The sequence below is a fragment of the Vulpes lagopus genome, chromosome 1 (genome assembly GCF_018345385.1).
Source record: "Vulpes lagopus strain Blue_001 chromosome 1, ASM1834538v1, whole genome shotgun sequence".
Taxonomy (NCBI): Eukaryota; Metazoa; Chordata; class Mammalia; order Carnivora; family Canidae; genus Vulpes; species Vulpes lagopus.
Window position 1 is genome coordinate 24,548,076 of NC_054824.1, and position 21,751 is coordinate 24,569,826.

Genomic DNA, 21,751 nt, shown 5'->3' on the forward strand with positions numbered 1-21,751 from the left:
AAATTCAACACCGTTACTTAGGAAACATGCCACTGAAGTATGAGAGTATATAAAAAGAGTTTAGTTCTAAAAGGAAAATCGATTGTTACAAAGGAAGTAGTCTCTTAAATTCAAATGGCATCATGAAGATCAGCGATAATTGATTCCTCTGGAATGAGATTTTTTATTCCAGCATTTATTGTATGTGTTTAATGATATTTTTTACTGTGATGTGGCTCAATTAACTCACTGGTTTATAAAAAATAAAAAGGGATTAAAAATATGAATTATATTAAATGCTATTAAGGTAAAAATAATGTAAAATATCAAAGTAAGATCCAGTACTAAAAAAACCATGTACCTCTACATAGACTCTAGAGCATCAGTTCTCAACCTCTTCTCTGACATGATAAATCCATGACATATTCCAATGAATATACTCGTGTTCTGGCCACATTTTTCAAAAACTGGAAACCAAAAAAAATATATTACAGAAACTGAACTGGGATGCAAATATTAGTGGCAAACCAATATTAGTTCCACACTCTGGGTTATGGCAGATAATGCTGGTGCAGATTACACTTGCACACCAGCCCCAACTCCACACCTTGTTCTATCACGCAAGAATGCTTAGCAGAGTGCTAAAGAATCTGTAACAATGGAATGCTAACCTGAAATTTTCTCTGAATTATTTTTTATTTTTATTTATTTATTTTTTTAATCTTTTATTTATTTATGATAGTCACACACACAGAGAGAGAGGCAGAGACACAGGCAGAGGGAGAAGCAGGCTCCATACACCGGGAGCCCGATGTGGGATTCGATCCCAGGTCTCCAGGATCGCGCCCTGGGCCAAAGGCAGGCGCCAAACCACCACGCCACCCAGGGATCCCTGAATTATTTTTTAAAAGTAAATCAATCACAAACAAAACACAAAGGCTTTGTATGAAGAACAACGAACTCGTGACACTTCACAAAAAAACCAGAATATTAGTATGTTGGGTTACCTGTAAACAATCACTCTTCTAGAACAGAACATTATTGAGGCTTTAGAAAATAAATGTTCCTTAGAGTATAGGACTTACATAAGGAATTTAAAACCTATAGTTGAGAAATTTAATTAACCTGATAACGAGGAAACTAATTCCATTTCTATAAATCAGTGATCTTGGACATATCCAATTCTCAGCCTGAAGCTTCTGCTGATCCCTCTCCCATTTGCAAAATATATACCAACCATGATTCTTTGAGATTACAAATAATCAGACAAAGCGTGTCACTAAAGATGGAGTTCTAAAAGCTGATGTGAGGAGTTGAAGACTGGCTTGCATAGAGGAGAGTCTTAAAGCATCAGGGGAGCTAGATCTCAGTGAGGTGAATACAAATACTAAAAGAAACAAACTTCTGAAGGTGCCAGAACTCCAAATGAGGACAAACTGCTGATGCATTATAACAGTCAACACCAGGGCACTGCCATCTAATCCCTTTTCTGTGTTCTCGATACAGAGGCCCTATTTTACTGTAATATAGGACAGAGATGGGGAAAAAAATTTTTTTTAAATAAAGGGCCAGATAGTAAATATTTTAAGTTTTACTGGTCGCATGATCTGGTGTTGGTCTCTATTTTTTTCTACAATTCTTTAAAAATGTAAAGATTATTTTGTACCTGCTAGCCACATAAAATCGGGTGCTTGCCAAGTGAGGCCACAGCTTGTAGTTCCTTGATATAGAAGAAAAGCAATCCTCAGCTACTAACTCTCTACCCTTTTTTTCAACTTTAAATAATTTCTGATTATTTAATCAGGACAGGAATTAGAGGTTCAAAGGACTATAAGGATAAGTGATCTAACTTTCCAAATGGGGAGCTCAAGGCCCAGGAGTCCCACATGACTCGCTAGTAACAGGCCAAACACTGGTCTCTCTTTCACCTTCTATTTTTGGAATACACTCAAATTTGAGGACTCCCTTTAAAATAAAGTATACTAAAGCTTTACTGTATTCACAGCTTAAAGTATTTGCTTTACCAGATATTTTTCACATTCTTTTATCAAGAAATTCACACTAAGAAAAAAAAAAAATATATATATATATATATATTTTTTTTTTTTTAAGAAAAGAAAATCTTAAAAATACTTTCAAAATAGTATGGAGATAGCGTGCGGCTTAAGGAGGCTTAGAATTCTGTCCCCTAAACTCGGTAAGCTGGACAGGCTGGCTTCTGAGTAGAAGCCTGAATAGGGCTGCTAGGTAGAGGTGACCAGTCTATGACATTAATATACAAAGCAAATAGACATTACTCCTTTCTCATTAAGTCCCCCAGAAGACACTGGGATACCACACAAACACTTCACAGAAAGAGTCTAACCCTATCCGTCTATATTTTTTCCTATTACAGATATATGGAATTAGGAATTAATGCCACTTCTCAGAGTTAATTATATTAAAAAAATCTTTCATTTTCCTTCCAATGGTAAAACTGAAGCTTAGGCTTTGTACCTGAGTTTCTAGTTGTTTCCCACAGCACTTCTGGTCAAAAACCTCTCTTTATTATCAATGAAAAGATTCTCTAAACCAAAACAGATATAATCAGATTTTTTTTTCATAATCAGATTTTCCCTAAATTTAGTACATTAATTTTAAAACAATTTCATTGCCCTATACCAAAAAGGAAAAAAAATCTTTCATGGGTCAACTCCAAATATAAAGTCTGAAATTCCTTGAATCTTTTAAAATACACTTATACAACAACTGAATTTATAAAATATTATCACTGATAAGCCATGTAGCATCCAGACTGTTTGAAGAAATGCCATCACAGGGTTGCCTGGCTGGCTTAGTCAGTGGAGCACGTGACTTTTAATCTTGCAGGGTTGTGAGTTCAAGCCTCAGATTGAGTATAGAGATTACTTAAAAATAAAATCTTTACCAAAAAAAAAAAAAATGCCATCACATATCAGCTTCTAAAAGATCACAATTTCATCAAAGACTTGTGAAAATTTTCATTTTAAGTATCTAAATTAATATTTTTAGGTAAATTCTATGCCCAATGAGGGGCTCAAACTCATGACCCTGAGATCAAGAGTAACATGCTCTACTGACTGAGCCAGCCAAGTGCCCCTGAAAAATTTCATTTTAGATAATGAAGTCATGGGTTTTCTCCACATCATGGCCTCATTTTTCAGGTAAGAGGAATCTGACTCCTTTAAGACCAAAAATTAAGGATGTTCTCCTCCATCATTAAAAAAGATTAAAGAAAAAAATCATTACTTAATGATCCATAAGTGGCTCCTAGATCTTCCTTTTATTCTACCGTATTTAAAAACTCTTCTTCTTGAAGTTTCAATTTAAAGTCTTCTTTGATTCTCTCTAGCAACTCTGGTTTAAAAATAACATCCAATGCAGTCATTGCCAGAGCTTTGGCAGTACGTAAAGTGTAGAACTGAGCTTCTTGTGATCCTAAAAGGTAGAGAAAAATAAATGAATAAGCCTCCATATTTATTACAAATTACTATACTGGTTTGCAGGTTAGTACTCGATATTGAAACTGCCTCTTCAAATGCCCACACCTCAATATTTTCTGATCATGTCAGAAAATGAAATAACAATAGGTTAAACTAAATGAGCAGCTATTACCACAAAAAGAGAGCATATGCCAACACATTCAATTCTAAAAACACTTACCTGCAGCTTCAGTATATTGTTCTGTATGGTTCAAGGCATCAGATCCAATGTAAAAATATGGATGAATCCCAGGAACCACAAAAGTAACATTTCCAAAATCAGTAGATCCTTTGAAAGGTAAGAGAATCCATGAATTTCTAATTGCTAGTCCAATAAACACCAGACTGCACTTATCCAATTTCTATAGGATCTGACATGATTTATCACTCCTTTCCTTCTAGAAATTCTCTATTCCTTTGGCTTCCATGACTTGACTCTCTCCTGTCTAGCTGTTTCCTCTAAATTGCTTCCATTGCCTGTCTCCTACGTGCTGGTAATCCCTAGGGTGTCATCTTTGGGCTTCTTCTTTGTGTACTTAGGCGATCTGAAAAACTCCTTTGTTTTCAATTACCTTTCAGATACTGACAACTTCTCTATCTGCAATCTAGACATCTTTGGGAGGTCCAGATTCAATAGGCTACTGAACAATTCCCCTTAAAAGTTCTATAAGCACTTCAAACTTAACATATTAATAATATATACCAACATACCATACCCCAACCTGTTTTCTCCTGAACTCCTTATCTCAATAAATGACATCAACACCCATTTTTATGGTCAAGTCCTTTTGAGTCCACTTCATCAACAGCTACTATTATATTTTAGGAGATATATTGCTAACATGCAAACATATTAGTGATGCTTTTATTTTTTATTTTTTTTTAATTTTATTTATTTATGATAGTCACAGAGAGAGAGAGAGAGGCAGAGACACAGGCAGAGGGAGAAGCAGGCTCCATGCACCGGGAGCCCGATGTGGGATTCAATCCCGGCTCTCCAGGATCGCGCCCTGGGCCAAAGGCAGGCGCCAAACCGCTGCGCCACCCAGGGATCCCTAGTGATGCTTTTAAAAAGAAAAAATCTAAAATAATCCCCAAACACTTGTAACTATTTAAATTCTAATCATTGCTTACTAAATTGTTAGTAAACAACCATAATAGTTATCCTCAGAAACTGGAATGCCCCTCTTGTAAGTACTTGCTAGCCTGCCTACTGATGACTGAGAATAAATTAAAATTTTATTTCTTAAGTAGCTCACTTAAAAATTCAAATTTTTTTTTAAAAGATTGTATTTATTTATTCATGAAAGACACAGAGAGAGAGGCAGAGATATACGCAGAGGGAGAGGCAGGCTCCCTTCGAGGAGTCTGATACAGGACTTGATCCCCAACAGCCCGGGACCACAACCTGAGCCAAAGACTGATCTCAACCCCTGAGCTACCCAGGTGCCCCAAAACTAAGCAAATTTAAATACTATTTAGAATACAAAGGAAAAAGTACATTGGCTATTTCTAAAAGCAAATCTGCTCATTTAACACTTTACATTCACTGAAGAGTTCATTAGTTTCTTTCCCCTAACCATTAAGTTTGTGAAATATATTGTTAAAAACAAGAGCTATACCTCCCTACCTCCAAAGCTGCTAAACAAAACCATTTAACTAAAGATGATATTTTCCTTCCTCAAATAGCACAATATAGTATATATGAAAGAATCTAGTTACCTGAAAAGCCATTCAACATTGCATCTTCTGAAATAAATTCTATTCCCAGTTTTTTTCCATTTTCAACATAAGCTTTCCATAGGCTCTTATTGGGAAGAACATTGTAACAATCGTGTGCTCCACCTTTAATTTCTACCTAATAAAAAATTATAAAACAAATTTTGAAATAAAAAACTCATTCACTCTAATTTTCAAACCAGCAAGAAGTTTAAGAGAGCACACTTTCCCTTTCGTTTTTTTTCACTTTCCCTTTCAGATACAAACTCTCTCAAATACTTTACCTTTAAAAATTATGTATTTTGTATAATGAGACTTCCCTAGGACCCTATCTCCTTTATGTTATATATACACCAAATCACACAATGTCATCTTGCTCTACTAATCAGTGATTCTCAGCCTTAGTAACTTCAATAGGGTGTGGAAGGAGCCCAGGAATCTCCATTTTAGCCAGCACCTCCAAGTAATTCTGATGCAAGCAGTCCAAAAACCAGCCACTGAGGAACACTCCTCTAGGCTGTAGCCTCTAGAAGAAAAAAATTAAGCTTTGCTCATATCCAAAATACAAGCCGACACTGACACCACTGCCTGGTACCCTAAGAGAAAGAGAGAAGGTTTACAATGAAGAAGGATTGACTATGGTCCTCATTTGCTATTTATTTTTTAAAGTACTCTCTACACTCAATGTGGGGCTTGAACTCATAACCCTGAGATCAAGAGTTGCATGTTCTACCAACTGAGCCAGCCAGGTGCCCCGATCCTCATTTATTAATCTCTGTATTTCAATATATGAAGATTTACATATAGTAGTTTACAGGTGGCCAGTTAAGAGGATTCACAGATTTTGTTTTGATTAAGTCCAAAAGTTCCTCAAACTAAAGGTAATATGATTAGTAAAAGCCAATTTTAAAATGGCAGAATTGACATTTCTTCTAGTCTTAGCAATACCTAAGTTAGAAATAATGACAACCTCATCATATAAGTCAGCCAAAATATAAAAAATTAAAGAGACTATTTAAAATATAGATTAAAATCTAATAACAATGAACCTTATCCTAAAGGAATATTATACCTTAGGATACTAGCTAATAATAGTTCATGTATTTATTCTATAAGTATTTATATTTAGAATTATAAATAAATAAGGGGTGAATGATTAATTTTTTTTTGAATGATTAATTTTTTACTCTCTGGGCACTTAACATAAACTGCCTGAGAATCACTGCTACTATGAGACACCATTACTATCAGAATAAATCAAACATCTCCAGTCTAACAAGAGTAGAAACAAATAAGGTAGTAATAAGGATGATGGCTAGACCCTAATTCTTAACAAATATCTCATTTCCCACAAGAATCCAAAGATGGATTATATGATCTCTTATTTTTCTTTTTTTCTTTTTTTGATCTCTATTTTTCAAGAGAAAATAGAGGCCTAAAGATATGAAATAAGACAGTAAAAATGTTTCCAAAGTTACAAAGTCAGTAGACTGAGAGGTAAGATCCAGATCTTGGCTCTCCAACTAGACTATAAACTCCTCCCAGGGCAAGATTTAGGTCATTCTGAAACATGTCATCTTATGTATGCCCTATATGATTGATACATAAATGTCACTGACTTTATGGTTCAAATGAACAAACTTGCTTCACTAATTTCTGCATCTATTTTAACTTTCCAGCAAGACATCAGTATTTATTATAACATTACTGCACAAATCTGTAACTCCACCAAAATTAGCTTTTGCTGATTTTGCCAGAAAGTACCTTTTTGGGTACTGTACAGAGCAATTCTGAAAACATAACTGCTAAGAAGGAAGGCTGTAACTTGCAAAAAAACAGGGATTCTAGTGCAGCACTATCAAGAGCTATTCCATTAACAGTGTAATAAGATGACTGTATGTGGGCACTGAGCAAAATAAATAAGAATTAAAGACTTTCATATCACCTATTCAGTCACTTGATTTTACATATTCAAATCATTGCCAAATGAAAAAAGGGCAAGGTAGGTTCTCATCGAACTTTAAAAAAAAAAAGATTTATTTACTTACGTTAGAGAAAGTGCAGTCATGCACCTGTGTAGTGTGGGGGGAGGGGCAGAAAGAATCTCAAGCGGACTCTGCGCTAAGTGTGGAGCCCAATGGGGCTCAATCTCACCACCCTGAGATCATGACCTGAGCTAAAATCAAGATGTCCAATGCTTGATCAAGACGTCCACCCAGGCACCCCAGGTTCTAATCTAATTTAACAATAATCTAATTTAATGACCCCAGCCCATATATATACCTCTAATTTTAACTTAGATTAACTCTTAAAATGTCTTACTGTACAACCAGTAGCCAAAGCTGCAGCTCTGAAGCAGTCTTCTGCCTTTTTGGTCAAAACTGGAAGTTCTTTCATTGAGGGTGCACGGAAGTAATAGATTAATTCAGAATAAGAGGGAATGATATTGGGTTTTACACCACCACTTTTTATTATGCCTATAAAAAGAACCAAATTACTGAAATTGAGTTTGGAGACCATTTCTTTAAGTTAAAATACACCCATAAAGTTTTCAGCCAGTATGTACATGAAGAAAAACAACTTAAATTTATTAGCTTCACAGATATGCCAAAGATTTTGGTGTGTTGTACAAAAGTTTCTATACATAGGGTAATACTCTCTGGCTAATAGGAAAAAAAAATTATCTATATGTACTTTATTCTAAGGAATTTATATAAAGTTAAATTATATTGCATGACTATAAACAAACTGTTAGAAACTTTTATAACTATCAAGCCTTCTGAAAGAGACTTTTATTTCAGTAGGTTTCATTACCATTGTGTTGTACATTTTGATAAACTTTTGACCTAAGGGATAAAAATGGTATAAGGTTATATAACTACCCTTGTACTACCAGAATCCTATGAATACTTTAAATGTCATTGGACTCTAGGAACATAACTTTTATGCCAGTAAGAAACCAAAGTAGGTCAAAGATCACTAAGCACTATTGCTGTCAAAACAAATGCATTTGTTTGGAACTACACTGAGAATGAAGATTTATCCATTCAAAGTAATAACTAAAATAGATGTAGAAATAAAATTTATATGACCTGCTCTCAAAATATAATTTCTACATATTTCTCTTTAAAAAAACTAAGAAAACTGGTAAAAAGTACAATTACAAATTAATTTCAGCCTATAACAAAATCAGAAAGAACAGATATTAAAGTATAACAATATCTCAAATCATAAGAAAATAAATTTAAAAATAAATTTGTACCTTCAAGATAGTACTTTATTACCTTAGTTACCTTAAGATGATGTGCATAATTTAAAAAGATGTTACTCAAGATTAATGGCACTAGAAAAAATAAAACCAGTAACCGTAACTTTTTAAAAATTGAGCAAATGATTTATTACCATTAAACAATAGTGAGGATAACTGGAAAAATCAAGATTCAACTTTCAAATACCTACAGAAAGCATGTATGTCCTTACATAAAATCATTATCTCTAATACTCAAAATGACCATTCCCCATTTATACATAAATACTCTTAACTGCCTCTTTCCCAATAAATATAAACCTCCTAGTGTTCTCTCACATGAACTTCTGAAAACGTTTAAAAATTTTTGGAATATTCTTATGAAGTACATAAAATGTCTCCAATTTTTAAAACTCAAAATACTAATTACATTGCACTGAAACACATTAAGCACCATCTATTACACAAAATACTTGACATTCGTACCATGAACTCTCCAGTTTGGTTTCATTTGCTGTCTCAAGACAGACAGATTGTTGTAGGCAAGAACAGCAGCATCTAATGCATTTACTCCTTCCCAGGGATATGCAGCAGCATGACATGCTTTGCCATAGTATTTCACAGTCACACTAGGAAACAAAACATCATTAGGAATTACTCTTTTCAAAATCACTAAAGAGAATCCAGGTACTGTCATTAGAATTACCCAACAAGTATTAAGAATTAATTCAGACTGCCAGAATTTTTATTTGCAAATCATTTGTAGAAATAAGTTACCTGAGTGATAGCTAACTATTATATAATATAGTGACTGACACAAAGATCTCATTCCAAAGAAAGAACTTAGCTCAACCGACTTCCTGTATAAATTAAATTTGTATGCAATTCAAGTCAAACAAACATGCAATTCTGTATTAGGTGCTAGAATTACAAAAAAGATGGCTCCTGTCTCCTTCTATACTCCACTGTGATAACTCTGTATCAAAGATCTGCATAACTCAGATAATTCTGTCTTAAGGTTAACCGAAGATGAAGGAAAACAGAAATAAGTGACAATTTGGTTTTTTTATTTTTTTATTTTTTTATATTTTTTTAAAGATTTTATTTATTCATGATAGACATAGAGAGAGAGAGAGAGGCAGAGACACAGGCAGAGGGAGAAGCAGGCTCCATGCCAGGAGCCCGAAGTGAGACTCAATCCCGGGACTCCAGGATTGCACTCTGGGCCAAAGGCAGGTGCTAAGCCGCTGAGCCACCCAGGGATCTCCCAATTTGTTTTTTTTTTAAAGATTTATTTATTTATTCATGAGAGAGGGGGGTGGGCAGAGACATAGGCAGAGGGAGAAGCAGGTTCCCTGCAAGGAGTCTGATGTGGGACTGGATCCTAGGACCCAGGGATCACACCCTGAGCTAAAGGCAGTCACTCAACTACTGAGCCACCCACGTGTAGCCACCCCCCCCCCCCCCGCCACCGTTTTTCTTTTAAGATTTTTAACTTAGAAAGAGCTGACAATTTGAAATGAGTTACGACAATCTCTGAATAGATTATACTCACAATATTATAAGATACTGTAGCATTATCAGTTGTTCTTGACCAGTATTTTATTAGTGTTCCAAAATACCTGTATCACTACTATCTTAAAATTTTATCAATTACTGTTATTCCACTTTCGAATCGTTCTCATACCAATCTTAACTACTCCAATAATAAAAAAAAAAACGTTTAAAGGAAGGATTGCATAAGAAATAGTCGTTTATAACATGACTTGCTCAGACACTTTTTAAGCCTAACAGTATCCATATTTAAATTATTAAAAAGTTACTGTACGGGATCCCTGGGTGGCGCAGCGGTTTGGCGCCTGCCTTTGGCCCAGGGCGCGATCCTGGAGACCCGAGATCGAATCCCACATCGGGCTCCTGGTGCATGGAGCCTGCTTTTCCCTCTGCCTATGTCTCTGCCTCTCTCTCCCTGTGACTGTCGTAAATGAATAAAAAAATAAAATAAATTTCCTCTTTAAAAAAAATAAAAATAAAAAAAAATAAAAAGTTACTGTAGGTTTATTTTTTTAATGGACTAGATTCAAGAGTCCTTGGTATGCTCATATTTCTTGACGAATTCAAAACAATTTGTTAGCAAAGACAAATAAAAGCATCCAAATATATTATTAAGACTTTAGGGGATCCCTGGGTGGCTCAGCGGTTCCACGCCTGCCTTTGGCCCAGGGCGCGATCCTGGAGTCCCAGGATGGAGTCCCACATTGGGCTCCCAGCATGAAGCCTGCTTCTTCCTCTGCCTGTGTCTCTGCCTCTCTCTCTCTATCGGTGTCTATCATAAATAAATAAATCTTAAAAAAAAAAAAGACTTTATTGGATACTTGCTACTTCCTTGACATATATTTTATCACATTATATTGAAATTGAAATTTTAACAAAACTGATGATAAATAGAAAATGGAAAAGGATGGCCTTTATGAAAATGGCTCTAGTACCATTTCTCCCAGGGATCAAATCCATGTACAATTAAGACAATAAACTATAGGAAAAGAAATGTTCATGATTATTTTATACCCACATTAATATTTTAGCATATTTTAAAACAGATTTTAAAAAATATATTTTATACAAACTGATATGGAGTAATTTTTAAGACATATTCTTTCATTTTCTGGCAAGAAGAGCCAGACCAACAATATATTTAGCAGAATATTTAAAGGGGAAAATCCTCCTTTAAAATTCAATTTTTGGGGCACGTGGGTGGCTCATCAGGTTAAGCATCTGCCTTTGGCTCAGGTCAAAATCTCAGGGTCCTCCCTTGGGGCAACCTACCTCCCCGCCCCATCTTGCCCCAGCTCAACAGGGAGTCTGCTTGTCTCTCTGTTCCCCCCCCCCCTTACTCATGCTCTCCCTCAAATAAATAAAATCTTTAAACAAATAAAATTCAATTTATATGTGTACCTATTTATGTTTATAAATATACTCAAAAAGTCCTGGGAGGATATATGTCTCTTCAGGAGGGAGAGGATGTGGGAAAGGTGGGGTGACTTTTTTTAAAATTTCATTTTAGTTCTTGGCTCTCTTTTCTGTCTTAAAAGATGGCCAGTGAAAAATCTAGGAAGCCAGACACTAAAAAAAGGCTTGAGGTCAACTGGGTTGATCAGGATCAAGGCCAAGAAGCCTAACTCATTAGTCCTAGAAGGCTAATGGGCTGGGAAGCCTGCCTACAGCTGCAAGTCCCTTCTAGCCAGAGGCACTGGCAGAGATTTCTAACCTCCAAGGTTCTCCAGAGATGTTCTAATATATACTACCCCTGAAATCAAGGTTAAAAAGTTCTTCTTACTGACACAGCACCAACTCCTAATGATAAGAAGGAAGATACCAGAACAGTTAATCATCTGAAAACAAGGCCTCATGAGATGCTTAAATGTAAAATAACAGTATAATCTAGAAGCTCCGCTGGAATGGTTCTGCTATTACTTCCTAGCTACCGCAGAGGAGAGTATGTGGTTTTCTTCCAGCAGCTGAGCAGTGGCTCTTTTACACTGGCCCACTAACCTCTTGACCACTGACTACTAGGATCGAAAGTTCTGGTGTACAGAATTCAAACCACTTCAATGATCCATGCTCCTAAGTACCAAAAAAATTAAAGGTCAGCACCAGACAAATCAGAAAAGTATACACTGGCAAATTCCACTAAAATCCAGAGCTAGTTTCTCTATTCTCTCTCAAAAATATAATTCACCCTCTGTGCAAAGAACTCAAATGACAATAAACTAGAAAAGTGTATTTTCTTCCCAAGTCTAATAAAGCTGCCTCTTACAAATCTATTCAGTTGCAAAGACAATCCCATATTAAAGGATAGGTATTTTCAAGAAAATAGATTGCTCTCAGTTTAAAATAGAATATGTGTTGGGGTGTCTGGGTGGCTCGGTCTGTTAAGCATCTGACTCTTGGTTTTGGCTCAGGGCATGATCTTGTGGTTGTGGGATCGATCAAGCCTCAAGTTGGATTTTGCATTCTGTGCATGCACAGTCTACTTTGGATTCTTCCTTCCTCTGCCCCTCCCCACTCATGCTCTTTCTAATAAATAAATAATTTTTAAAAATTGAATATGTATCAACATATTCTGTTTGCTACTCTTATGCTTTTTAGGCACTACCTTAATAGTCCAATGATGAACACCATATTAAATCTCAATTTAGAAGAGGCTTACCAAATGTTATTCAAAGGGAATCAAGTAAGGTATTACATCATCATTTTTCAATTCACTTTTTAAATGTGTAAATATGGGAGTTTGACTCCTCAGTTAGGACATGCAAATATTTTAATAGTCTGTTTTCCACAAAGGGGCTTATTTCAACTTGACTACTTACTCATGTTCCGCCACATCGGGTAGATAAGCAGCATCCTCTTGGGATGGGTGAGCCATAAAAACAACATCAAGATTTTTAAAAGCCCCTGCTTCAATTAAATCAATTTTGCCACCACCATCTTCTTCGGCAGGGGTTCCCAGGACAATTACCTAGAAGGAAATACCTGTGTCAGAGCAAAACAACCACAAAAAATCCTCGGAGGAAAATAGCAAACAGGTTCCCTTGCACATGTATTCACAACCTACATTAAAGTCCTTAAACTATGGAGTGAGGTTTTATTCTCTGACAAATAATGCAGTGGGCATAAATCTAAGGTGCTAAATTAACCACAAATCTTAACTTATATTATTATACCAATTTAGTGCAAAGTGTGCACTAAAGCTACAGCAGGAAACTCTTCCAAATTTTATAACTCAATTTTATAAAACTAATGGCAACGATGAAAAAAAGATAAATACTATATATACTGAGTTCCTCAAAATTCTCTAGGGACCTATTTCTTTCTTTCTTTTTTTTTTTAGGGACCTATTTCTTAAAGCTTCTTCTTGACTTAGTCAAGAATGTATGTAGTAATGTATATAATTATTCATAAACACTTTACTAGTAAAGAACTTTCCAGTTACTTACTGGTTATCCTCACAACAACCCTGTGAGGTAGGCGAGCGATGTGTGTCATCATTTCAGGGATGGTAGTTTGAGGCCAGGAGTGAAGTGTTTGGCCCATGACACAGAGCAAGTCTCCAGGTAGAGCAGGGATTAGTTGCCCTGATCCTCAGGCCTGAACTCTGATTCCTTACTGAGCTACCTCATTAAAAGATCTTAACTCATTAAATTTTGTTGAAGAGCATTAAATAAACCTTAAAACCACATTTAAAAACAGCCAACTATGACACAAACTTACTAATTCGATTCCACCAGTTCAACCAGGCAGATTTATTGGTCACCAAACACCTAATTAAACAAAAGAGAACTTTACAGAACATTTTACTTTGATATTTAAGCTTAACTTCTTCAAACAATTTTTAAAAGCAAAGAAAAATTATCTAGAAGCAACTAACATACTTTCGAGATCACGTATAGGACTGCAATGAAACAAGCTGGAAAAAGTCTTGTCTTGTTTAGGGAATCAACATAAACTCCATTTCCAGAGAGGACAAATAACCTTGCTACAAAACAGTGCATTACTGTACATTTCCCAAAGTTGAGCCTTCTCTGGAAGTTACAAAACTCTCAAACTCTTAAATTAACCTGCTTTTTACTGAACCCTGGGCTTTTTAAATATGATGACTTCACAAGTTACATCTTGCTGACTTCTCTGAATCTTTCATAAACCTGATTAAAGTTAAATCTCTCCAGTGTTTCAAGTCTTTTTTTTTTAAGATTTTATTTATTTATTCATAGAGATGCAGAGAGAGAGAGAGAGAGAGGGAGAGAGAGAGAGGGAGAGAGAGAGAGGGAGAGGGGCAGAGACACAGGCATAGGGAGAAGCAGGCTCGATGCAGAGAGCCCGACGTGGGACTCGATCCCGGGACTCCAGGATCATGCCCTGGGCTGCAGGCGGCGCTAAACCGCTGCGCCACCGGGGCTGCCCCTCTCCAGTGTTTCATGCAATGGCAAAGGACACTCCCCCCCCCCCAACAAAACAAAAACCTACCCAGAAGCATTAAAGAGAAGGGCAGCTAAAGAGAATAAGCCACAAAAGATGAAACTGTTAGATAAAGAGAAAAGTTACTGACATTTGAAAAAAAAAGGGGGGGGGGGCTACAGAACATGAAAATAAAACCTCGCTCTTGCCCTTAAGCCAAATGGTGATGATTGTACCTTAGCTCACAGAATGAGGACAGACCATCTGAAAAAAAACAGTGACCCAAAAACCATATGCCCTGCAACAAACATAAACGGCATTACTCCACTTGAAGAAGACATTTCTTAAAACCATGAAATATTAAAATTTAAGGATGAACTCACTTATGTAGCAAATATTCATTCCCTTCCCTACTTTTCTTGCGGGCGCTTTGGTTGTTCTAATGAATGAGTATTTCCCGTCCAAAGTACCAATGTTTCGAGTCACAACAGCTCCTCTGACTGCCACACACAAAAGATGTTCTGCAGCCTGAGAGGGGGGCCTGGGGTTTCCCTACCAGGAGACTTTCTTCCAGAGATTGCACAACCCTGTCGGCGAGTTGCGGCAGCCTGTTACCAAAAATAAATCACAACGAAAACCAGGCTCGGTTCTAAGTTCTTCCCCTTGGGAGAGTCTACTCAATCGCTGACAACTACGTAAGAGAAACCCAAAATCTGTCAAACGTCGCCGTGCGGGCAGCTCCTGAGCTGCAGACTCGTACCCAGGAGCCCCTCGTCCGCGCCCAGGCCGGGCCGGGACCCCGAGGGGGCGGCTGCGCTCGGGAAGCGCAGGATCCCGCGGTCCCCGGTCCCCTCGTCGGCGCCCAGGCCGGGCCGGGACCCCGAGGGGGCGGCTGCGCTCGGGAAGCGCAGGATCCCGCGGTCCCCGGTCCCCTCGTCGGCGCCCAGGCCGGGCCGGGACCCCGAGGGGGCGGCTGCGCTCGGGAAGCGCAGGATCCCGCGGTCCCCGGTCCCCTCGTCCGCGCCCAGGCCGGGCCGGGACCCCGAGGGGGCGGCTGCGCTCGGGAAGCGCAGGATCCCGCGGTCCCCGGTCCCCTCGTCCGCGCCCAGGCCGGGCCGGGACCCCGAGGGGGCGGCTGCGCTCGGGAAGCGCAGGATCCCGCGGTCCCCGGCCCGCGCAGGCGGTGCAGGTCCCGAGCCAGGGCCCCACTCACCTTCACAGGCGGAGGCGGCCCGGGGCGGCCCTCCAGGGCCCCCTTCACGCCCAGCGCGGCCGCCGCCCCGACCTCGGCGATCAGGTTGTGGCCGCAGGCGTGCCCGAGGCCCGGCAGCGCGTCGTACTCGCAGAGGAAGCCCAGCTGCAGCGGGCGCGGCGTGGCGCGGACCCCCGGCGGCTCCCACTCGGCGCGGAAGGCGGTGGCCAGCTGGTAGTGCGGCTGCACCGTCCACGAGGCGGCCGGAGGCTCGCGCTCGAAGAAGCGGGTCAGCACGTCGTGGGCCCGGTGCTCCTCGTAGGCCAGCTCGGGCTCGCTCCAGATCGCGCGGCTCAGCGCCCCCAGGCGCTCGGCCGCCTCGTCAATGCGCTCGGCGGCGCGCAGCTTCAGCAGCTCCAGCTCCGAGACGCCGGCGCAGGCGCCCCCGTCCACCGGCCGCTCCTCCCCGGGTCTCATCGCGACCACAGCCGGTGACCTGCCGGCGCCCCGCTCGACTGCCCGTCCGCTGGCTCCCTCCTAGCTGCCCGCCTACCGCTTCAGCGCACGCTGCGGTGTCGGTGGAATCCGGGAGCGGCGCCCAGGTCGTCTCCGCTACTCCCGGGAGCTCCGCCCCCCGAGCCCGAGGCCCCGCCTCCGCCGCTCCCGGGAGCTCCGCCCCCCGAGCCCGAGGCCCCGCCTCCGCCGCTCCCGGGAGCTCCGCCCCCCGAGCCCGAGGCCCCGCCTCCAGCGCCTCGCCCGAAACCTGTCTGACCCTCCCTCGACCCGCGAGTGCTCCGCCCCGAGGAGCAGGTGGGGAGCTGGTAACTGCTCCCAGCCGGGAGCGCTGGGAAGTCGCGGTGTCGAGGGACACCTCTCTCTTCCATCTCCTTGGCTGTGCTTACAACTGAATTACGCTTTAGAGTCATTATTACTTTTCTGCTGTGGCTTATTTCCCACGGCAGCAGAATGAAGACGGTTTTATTGGCTCATTGCCATCAGACACAGACCAAGTGGAACATGGTCCTTGAAAAAGGCCACTTTCCTTTCTAGAACAGTGATAAAAAAATTATACAAGATTTTTAGTTCATAAAACCAGATGCCAAAATAAATGCTATACAAAGAACACTGGTCTATAGACTATTCTCACGTGTTCAATACTGCCCTGACTTTCTTCTCTGGAGGTTGCTGTATTATCTAAAAGCTGCAACTACTCTATATAGTTTTCTTGTAAGAATGATGCTAGTGTCTAGAACAGCACCTGGAATATAGTAAGGGCTGGATATGTATGAGCTACTATAGTCTATTGGAGTAGAGTAGAACTAAGAACTTAAAATGAGAGTTTTTTTAAAGCCCAAACTAAAGAGTTAATAAAAAGATTTATGGTTGTAAATATTCATGCCATTTTGTTCACTTGAAATTTTATTTTATTTTATTTTATTTTATTTTATTTATTTATTTATTCATGACAGAGAGAGAGGCAGAGACACAGGCAGAGGGAGAGGGAGAGAAACAGGCTCCATGCAGGGAGCCTGACGTTGGACTCTATCCCAGGTATCCAGGATCACACCCCAGGCCGAAGGTGGCGCCAAACTGCTGGGCCACCGGGGCTGCCAGAAATTTGATTTGAATAGTAACAGCTACGAAAGAAAACATATGACCCGTTTAATTCGTAACTGTAATTGATGCTGAACTCAAGTAACATGATGTGTGCAGCTGCTGTGCACAATATAACCGGGTTTTAAATTACCCAGTGAAGAAATTCAAGATGCCATAGTCTTGTTTTCCTCCAGAATGAAGCACAAAATCTGAAGAAAAAAAACAAAACAAAACTGTTGATGATATTCTAAGGTGTTCCACATATTGAAAGTTTCGATTGGCTTTTCATACTCTACCCTCTCTCCCTTAATTTGTCTCAATTAGGTTAACTGGGATACAACATATTCAGATAATTAGAGAAATGTATTTTTTAAAGGTTTTATCTATTTATTTTAGAGAAAAGTATTTTTTGAAAATAAGTCTAATGGAAGCTGCATAGTACATGAAGATTCTCTACTTCTGTTTTAACTATTTCTTTTTTTTTTTTTTTTTTTAAGATTTTGATTATTTATTCATGGGAGACACAGAGAGAGGGGCAGAGACACAGGCAGAGGGAGAAGCAGGCTCCATGGGCTGAAGGCGGCGCCAAACCGCTGGGCCACCAGGGCTGCCCCTGTTTTAACTATTTCATATGTTAACAATACCAGAGTACATGTCATATTTGAACTTGAAAAACACTGTCATTCTCATTAACACAGTAACTAAATCTCAGCCCCGAAGGTATCAATGTGGTATTAAATTTCTGGACCCCCTTATTTATACTTAACAAATCATACCCTTGTATACTTTTGACAAAAATCCTACCTTTATCTATGAAATACAATATTATTGCTTTATGTGAGCAAAACCAGTGGGAGCATTTGTAGAGCACTTACCCTGCGGCAAGCACCTAACATGTGCCAGGTGCTTTATGTGTATTGACTTATTTAATCCTCATAACAGCCTATGAGGTTGTTAATGTAATTATTTATCTTTATAGATGCAGTGTCCTAGATTACACAGCTAGTAAATAGTGGACCCAGGATGGGAAAGAAGCCAGTCTGGCTCCCAGTGGCCTGCTGTTAGCCGCCATGCTTTATTGCTTATGTAAGCAGACATCCAAATCCATAAATGCATCTGTAGCTTATCTATTTACATCAGAACCTGTAGCAATCACTTATTTTGAATAAATACATTGTAGCAACTCTGCCTGTTGACATAAGTAGGACACATGTAAACAACAGAAAAGGCATACATATCAATTTTATACAGAAGCTATTTATATTGCTTTTCATGAGTTAACAAAGCTGTCACTTGAGGTAGAGAAAAGATGGATTCATTTCAAGTTCTGTTTATGCACACACATGCTCTATATGTTTGGTTTCCATTGTGGGGACTGTATATTTCTTGTTTGTGGTGCTTTGTACCCTTTTTTTAAAAAAAATTACAATAATTTGTTGGATGTGTATCTTCCCCAGAAATGTAGGGGAGAGAGAGAGGAATAAAAGGTGCTAAAATGATTTCATTCATAGAGTGCAGATATATCACCAGAAAATAAATAAATAAAAGAGTAAAACCTTAAAGAATATAGGAAAAAGGAATCAGTTCCAAATGTACAAAGGAGTCTTACTGACTACCTTTCCATTTTAACAATATTTGGAATCTGAACATTTTTCTCCAGAAATAAACTGTGGCCCTGGGCGATTTGGGGCTACCACTCCCAGCAAGCAAACTACAGTGCCGCTCTAGGATATTGGTTGTTCACGACATCGCCCTAACCACCTCCCCTGGTACCCCCACCTCCAGTACTTATGGTTATCCCCAAATAATTCTCTAGTTGATATAAACATGCAACTCGAACTAGACAACATATTAATAAATCACTCCTGGGCTAAGATGTTGGAAAAACTAGCTGTCATTCTGGCAGAAAGCAGTGAGCTAAGAATTTGGCAGAAAGGTGAATTTGGATTGAAGGTTAAGGAAAATGGAGGAACTTTGTACACATTGTTAAAAAATAAACCTTTATCCAGGCAATGGGTAACTACTGGATGTTATTAAAGGGTGGGGGGAGGTAAAACTGGATTTTTGTTCTGGAAGAATAATTAATGACTACGCGGAAGATTAACTAGAAACAGATTAATTGGTTCCCAGGAAGTCCCAGGATTCCAGAAACATTCCAAGGGCAGAAGTGACAGGACTTGGTGCCTAACAGAATGTGTTTGGGGGACAGGAGAACATGATGGAGAGAAGGAAGAGATGACCAAGGTCCATAGTATGAACAGGGTGAACAGGTATGTGGATGGTAAAGTCATTAAATAGGGGCAATGTGAGCATGGGGTCGAGCTGATGGTCGTGTGTTAGACATGTCAAGAGGAAGTGGAGGCCCCCACTCAAGACCAGTAAGGAAAGTGGAAGAACTAAGGAAAGTGCATTTCTGCATATCTACTCTGCATAATGGTTATATCCAGGGGAGAATTAAACTATCCAGGGAGTGAGTGACTAGGGAGGGAAAAAAATAAGCTGAGAAAGAAACCTTGGAAAACAAAATAAAGGAAAGAAGCAAAACTCTCTGGCAGAATCTTGTTTCTGTTGGATAAGGCTCTAGTACAACTTGTTTTTAAGTTCTGTATAGATTGCTTCAAATGGCCCATGAGGTAAAGGCAGCTATTTCAGAGCCAAGGACGTCATGGTACACAGATATTTGAGGCTCCCTTTGGCTTCCATCTCTCCTGGCAGAGAGATTAGCTGCTCTGCTGACCATAACCGTTCCTGGAAATGAGGACAGTGATGTTCCCAGAGGAGGCTTGTCCTTTGCCCCGATTCCCTAGGGCTTATGTACTCCAACACTGGGAGATGTGGCCTGACTTGAGCTGGATGAGAACACTTCTCTCCAAAGGTTATGTATGGTTCAGAAAAATGGAGAGAATTTTTATTGCTCCTCTACCTTCATTGATAAAACATTTAGAACTTGGACCCAACCCAGGGCTTGAGGGTCCTTCATGAGATTCCTCTCTCAAGCCATGTGTGTACAGGTTGGCCATATGCATACTATGGTTAGTAATTACCTATACTAAAGATTCACTTCTCAAAATTCTTGGTTATTTTGGTGCTTATTGTTGTATATATATATATATATATATATATATATATATATATATATATTTAATTCTGTTTATTTGACACAGAGAGAGCACGATAAGGGGGAGAGGGAGAAGCAGGCTCCCTACTGAGCCAGGATCCCAGCTCTGGGAGTATGGGGCTGATTCCCAAGACTCCGGGATTATGACCTGAGCCGATAGCACATGCTTAACTGACTGAGCCACCCAGGTGCCCCTGGTGCTTATTATTTTAAAGTTGCTAGCAGGAATGGATGGTGAAGATGGTCACAGAGTGCTTAAAATACTCAAAATGTTTTATAAAAGATGTGGTAATGAAGAGTCATTAATTTTAAAAAATGTGTGGCCTAAAAATTAATAAATAACATCTAGCAATTAGAGGCATTCTGGTAGATGAAATAGGCAGTCAACTAAACATTTCCAATAAAACCGATTAAGAAAAAACAATTATGGTGTTCCCGAAGGTCTTCTGCATAAAATGTCTTTCCCCTTCTGTTTTGCTACAAGGTGTGAGACCAAAAAAGGAAAGAAGAGACCCTCATGGGAAACTGGCTGACCAGTTTAGGAAAGCCAAATCAAGTCTTTCTTACTAGTTAATATTGCAAAATATTTACTGTGTGTTAACATGGCATGAAATAAGCCTCTGACAATCGGTTAAATTGAAGCTAGAGCAAAACTAGAGGTTGAGTGGCTCCAGGGAAGTGGTCAAAATACAAAGTTATGTAAAGGGTAGTTTCAATTATACAAGATGACTAAATCCTAGAGATCTACTGTATATCATAGTGCCAATAGTTGACAATATTAAAACTTTGCTAAGAGAATAGATCTCATGTTAATTGCTCTTATCACATACACGTAAATAATAAAGAGGACAGGAGAAAACTTTGGGAGGTGATGGATATGTTTATGCCATAGATTGTGTTGATGGTTTCATGAGTATATACTTACGTCCAAAATCATCAGGTTATATACATTAAATATGTACAGCATTTTGTATGTCAATCATACCTCGATAAAGTGATTTATTAAAAAGAAAAAAAAAGTGCTTGCAAGAACCTGAAAACCTTCAAAGGGTTGTACAGATTTCTCCCATAGCCCGGTGATTTCCAAGCTAAAAGTTTTTGGGGAGCTAATCAACTCTAGGAATAATTCCTGAGAACATTTAAATATTAGTGGTTATGGCAACAAAGTACTGTTAATTTTACATTTTTAATACATGCCCCTAAATTGTGTATCCTGTATTAATGTAATGACAAGGAATGGGGATCTCATCCCAGCCCCGACACTTTATCTGTGTCTCCTCGGGTGACTCAGGTTCTCACCTATGAAATGAAATTTAGATTCAGTTATGTGTAAGACCAATTTTAGAATAAAGATACCCCCTCATCTCTGCCCAAGGATCTCATCTTTTAATCATCCTGCTTATCTGCTTCAATAAAATACTTCATTTTTAAAGCATGATTTGGTA

General features: G+C 39.2%; 2 protein-coding genes across 4 annotated transcripts in view; one reads left to right on the forward strand and one right to left on the reverse strand.

Moving 5' to 3' along the window:
• Positions 1-2,149: 2,149 nt before the first annotated feature.
• On the reverse strand, positions 2,150-16,201 carry PM20D2 (peptidase M20 domain containing 2). The gene is made up of 7 exons (XM_041757331.1): positions 15,614-16,201; positions 12,816-12,964; positions 8,932-9,074; positions 7,521-7,675; positions 5,202-5,337; positions 3,661-3,768; positions 2,150-3,435 (listed from the first exon to the last, which is right to left on the reverse strand). The coding sequence occupies exons 1-7, from the start codon at positions 16,067-16,069 to the stop codon at positions 3,281-3,283; spliced, it is 1,302 nt and encodes a 433-aa protein (XP_041613265.1). The 5' UTR covers positions 16,070-16,201; the 3' UTR covers positions 2,150-3,280.
• A 3,117-nt stretch (positions 16,202-19,318) lies between these two features.
• The window catches only part of SRSF12 (serine and arginine rich splicing factor 12), a 41,858-nt gene continuing 39,425 nt past the window's right edge, over positions 19,319-21,751 (forward strand). For 2 of the 3 annotated variants that reach the window (XM_041746013.1, XM_041746018.1), the window contains exon 1: positions 19,388-19,458. Coding sequence is in view for 1 of the 3 variants with exons in the window: in XM_041745997.1 (XP_041601931.1) it covers positions 19,424-19,458 (35 nt within the window). In the remaining 2 variants the exon portion in view is untranslated. Of the gene's footprint in view, positions 19,459-21,751 lie in introns of all 3 variants that reach the window. The other variant, XM_041745997.1, reaches the window with a different exon arrangement.

Bases quoted from the DNA above. Each gene is read 5' to 3' on its own strand.
- PM20D2 (XM_041757331.1), bottom strand. From the start codon at position 16,069: ATGAGACCCGGGGAGGAGCGGCCGGTGGACGGGGGCGCCTGCGCCGGC. The intron at 12,965-15,613 runs GTGAGTGGGGCC...ATTTCCTTCTAG, and splicing joins GGCCGCCTCCGCCTGTGAAG to GTAATTGTCCTGGGAACCCC. The intron at 7,676-8,931 runs GTACGAATGTCA...TTCTTTTTATAG, and splicing joins ACCAAACTGGAGAGTTCATG to GCATAATAAAAAGTGGTGGT.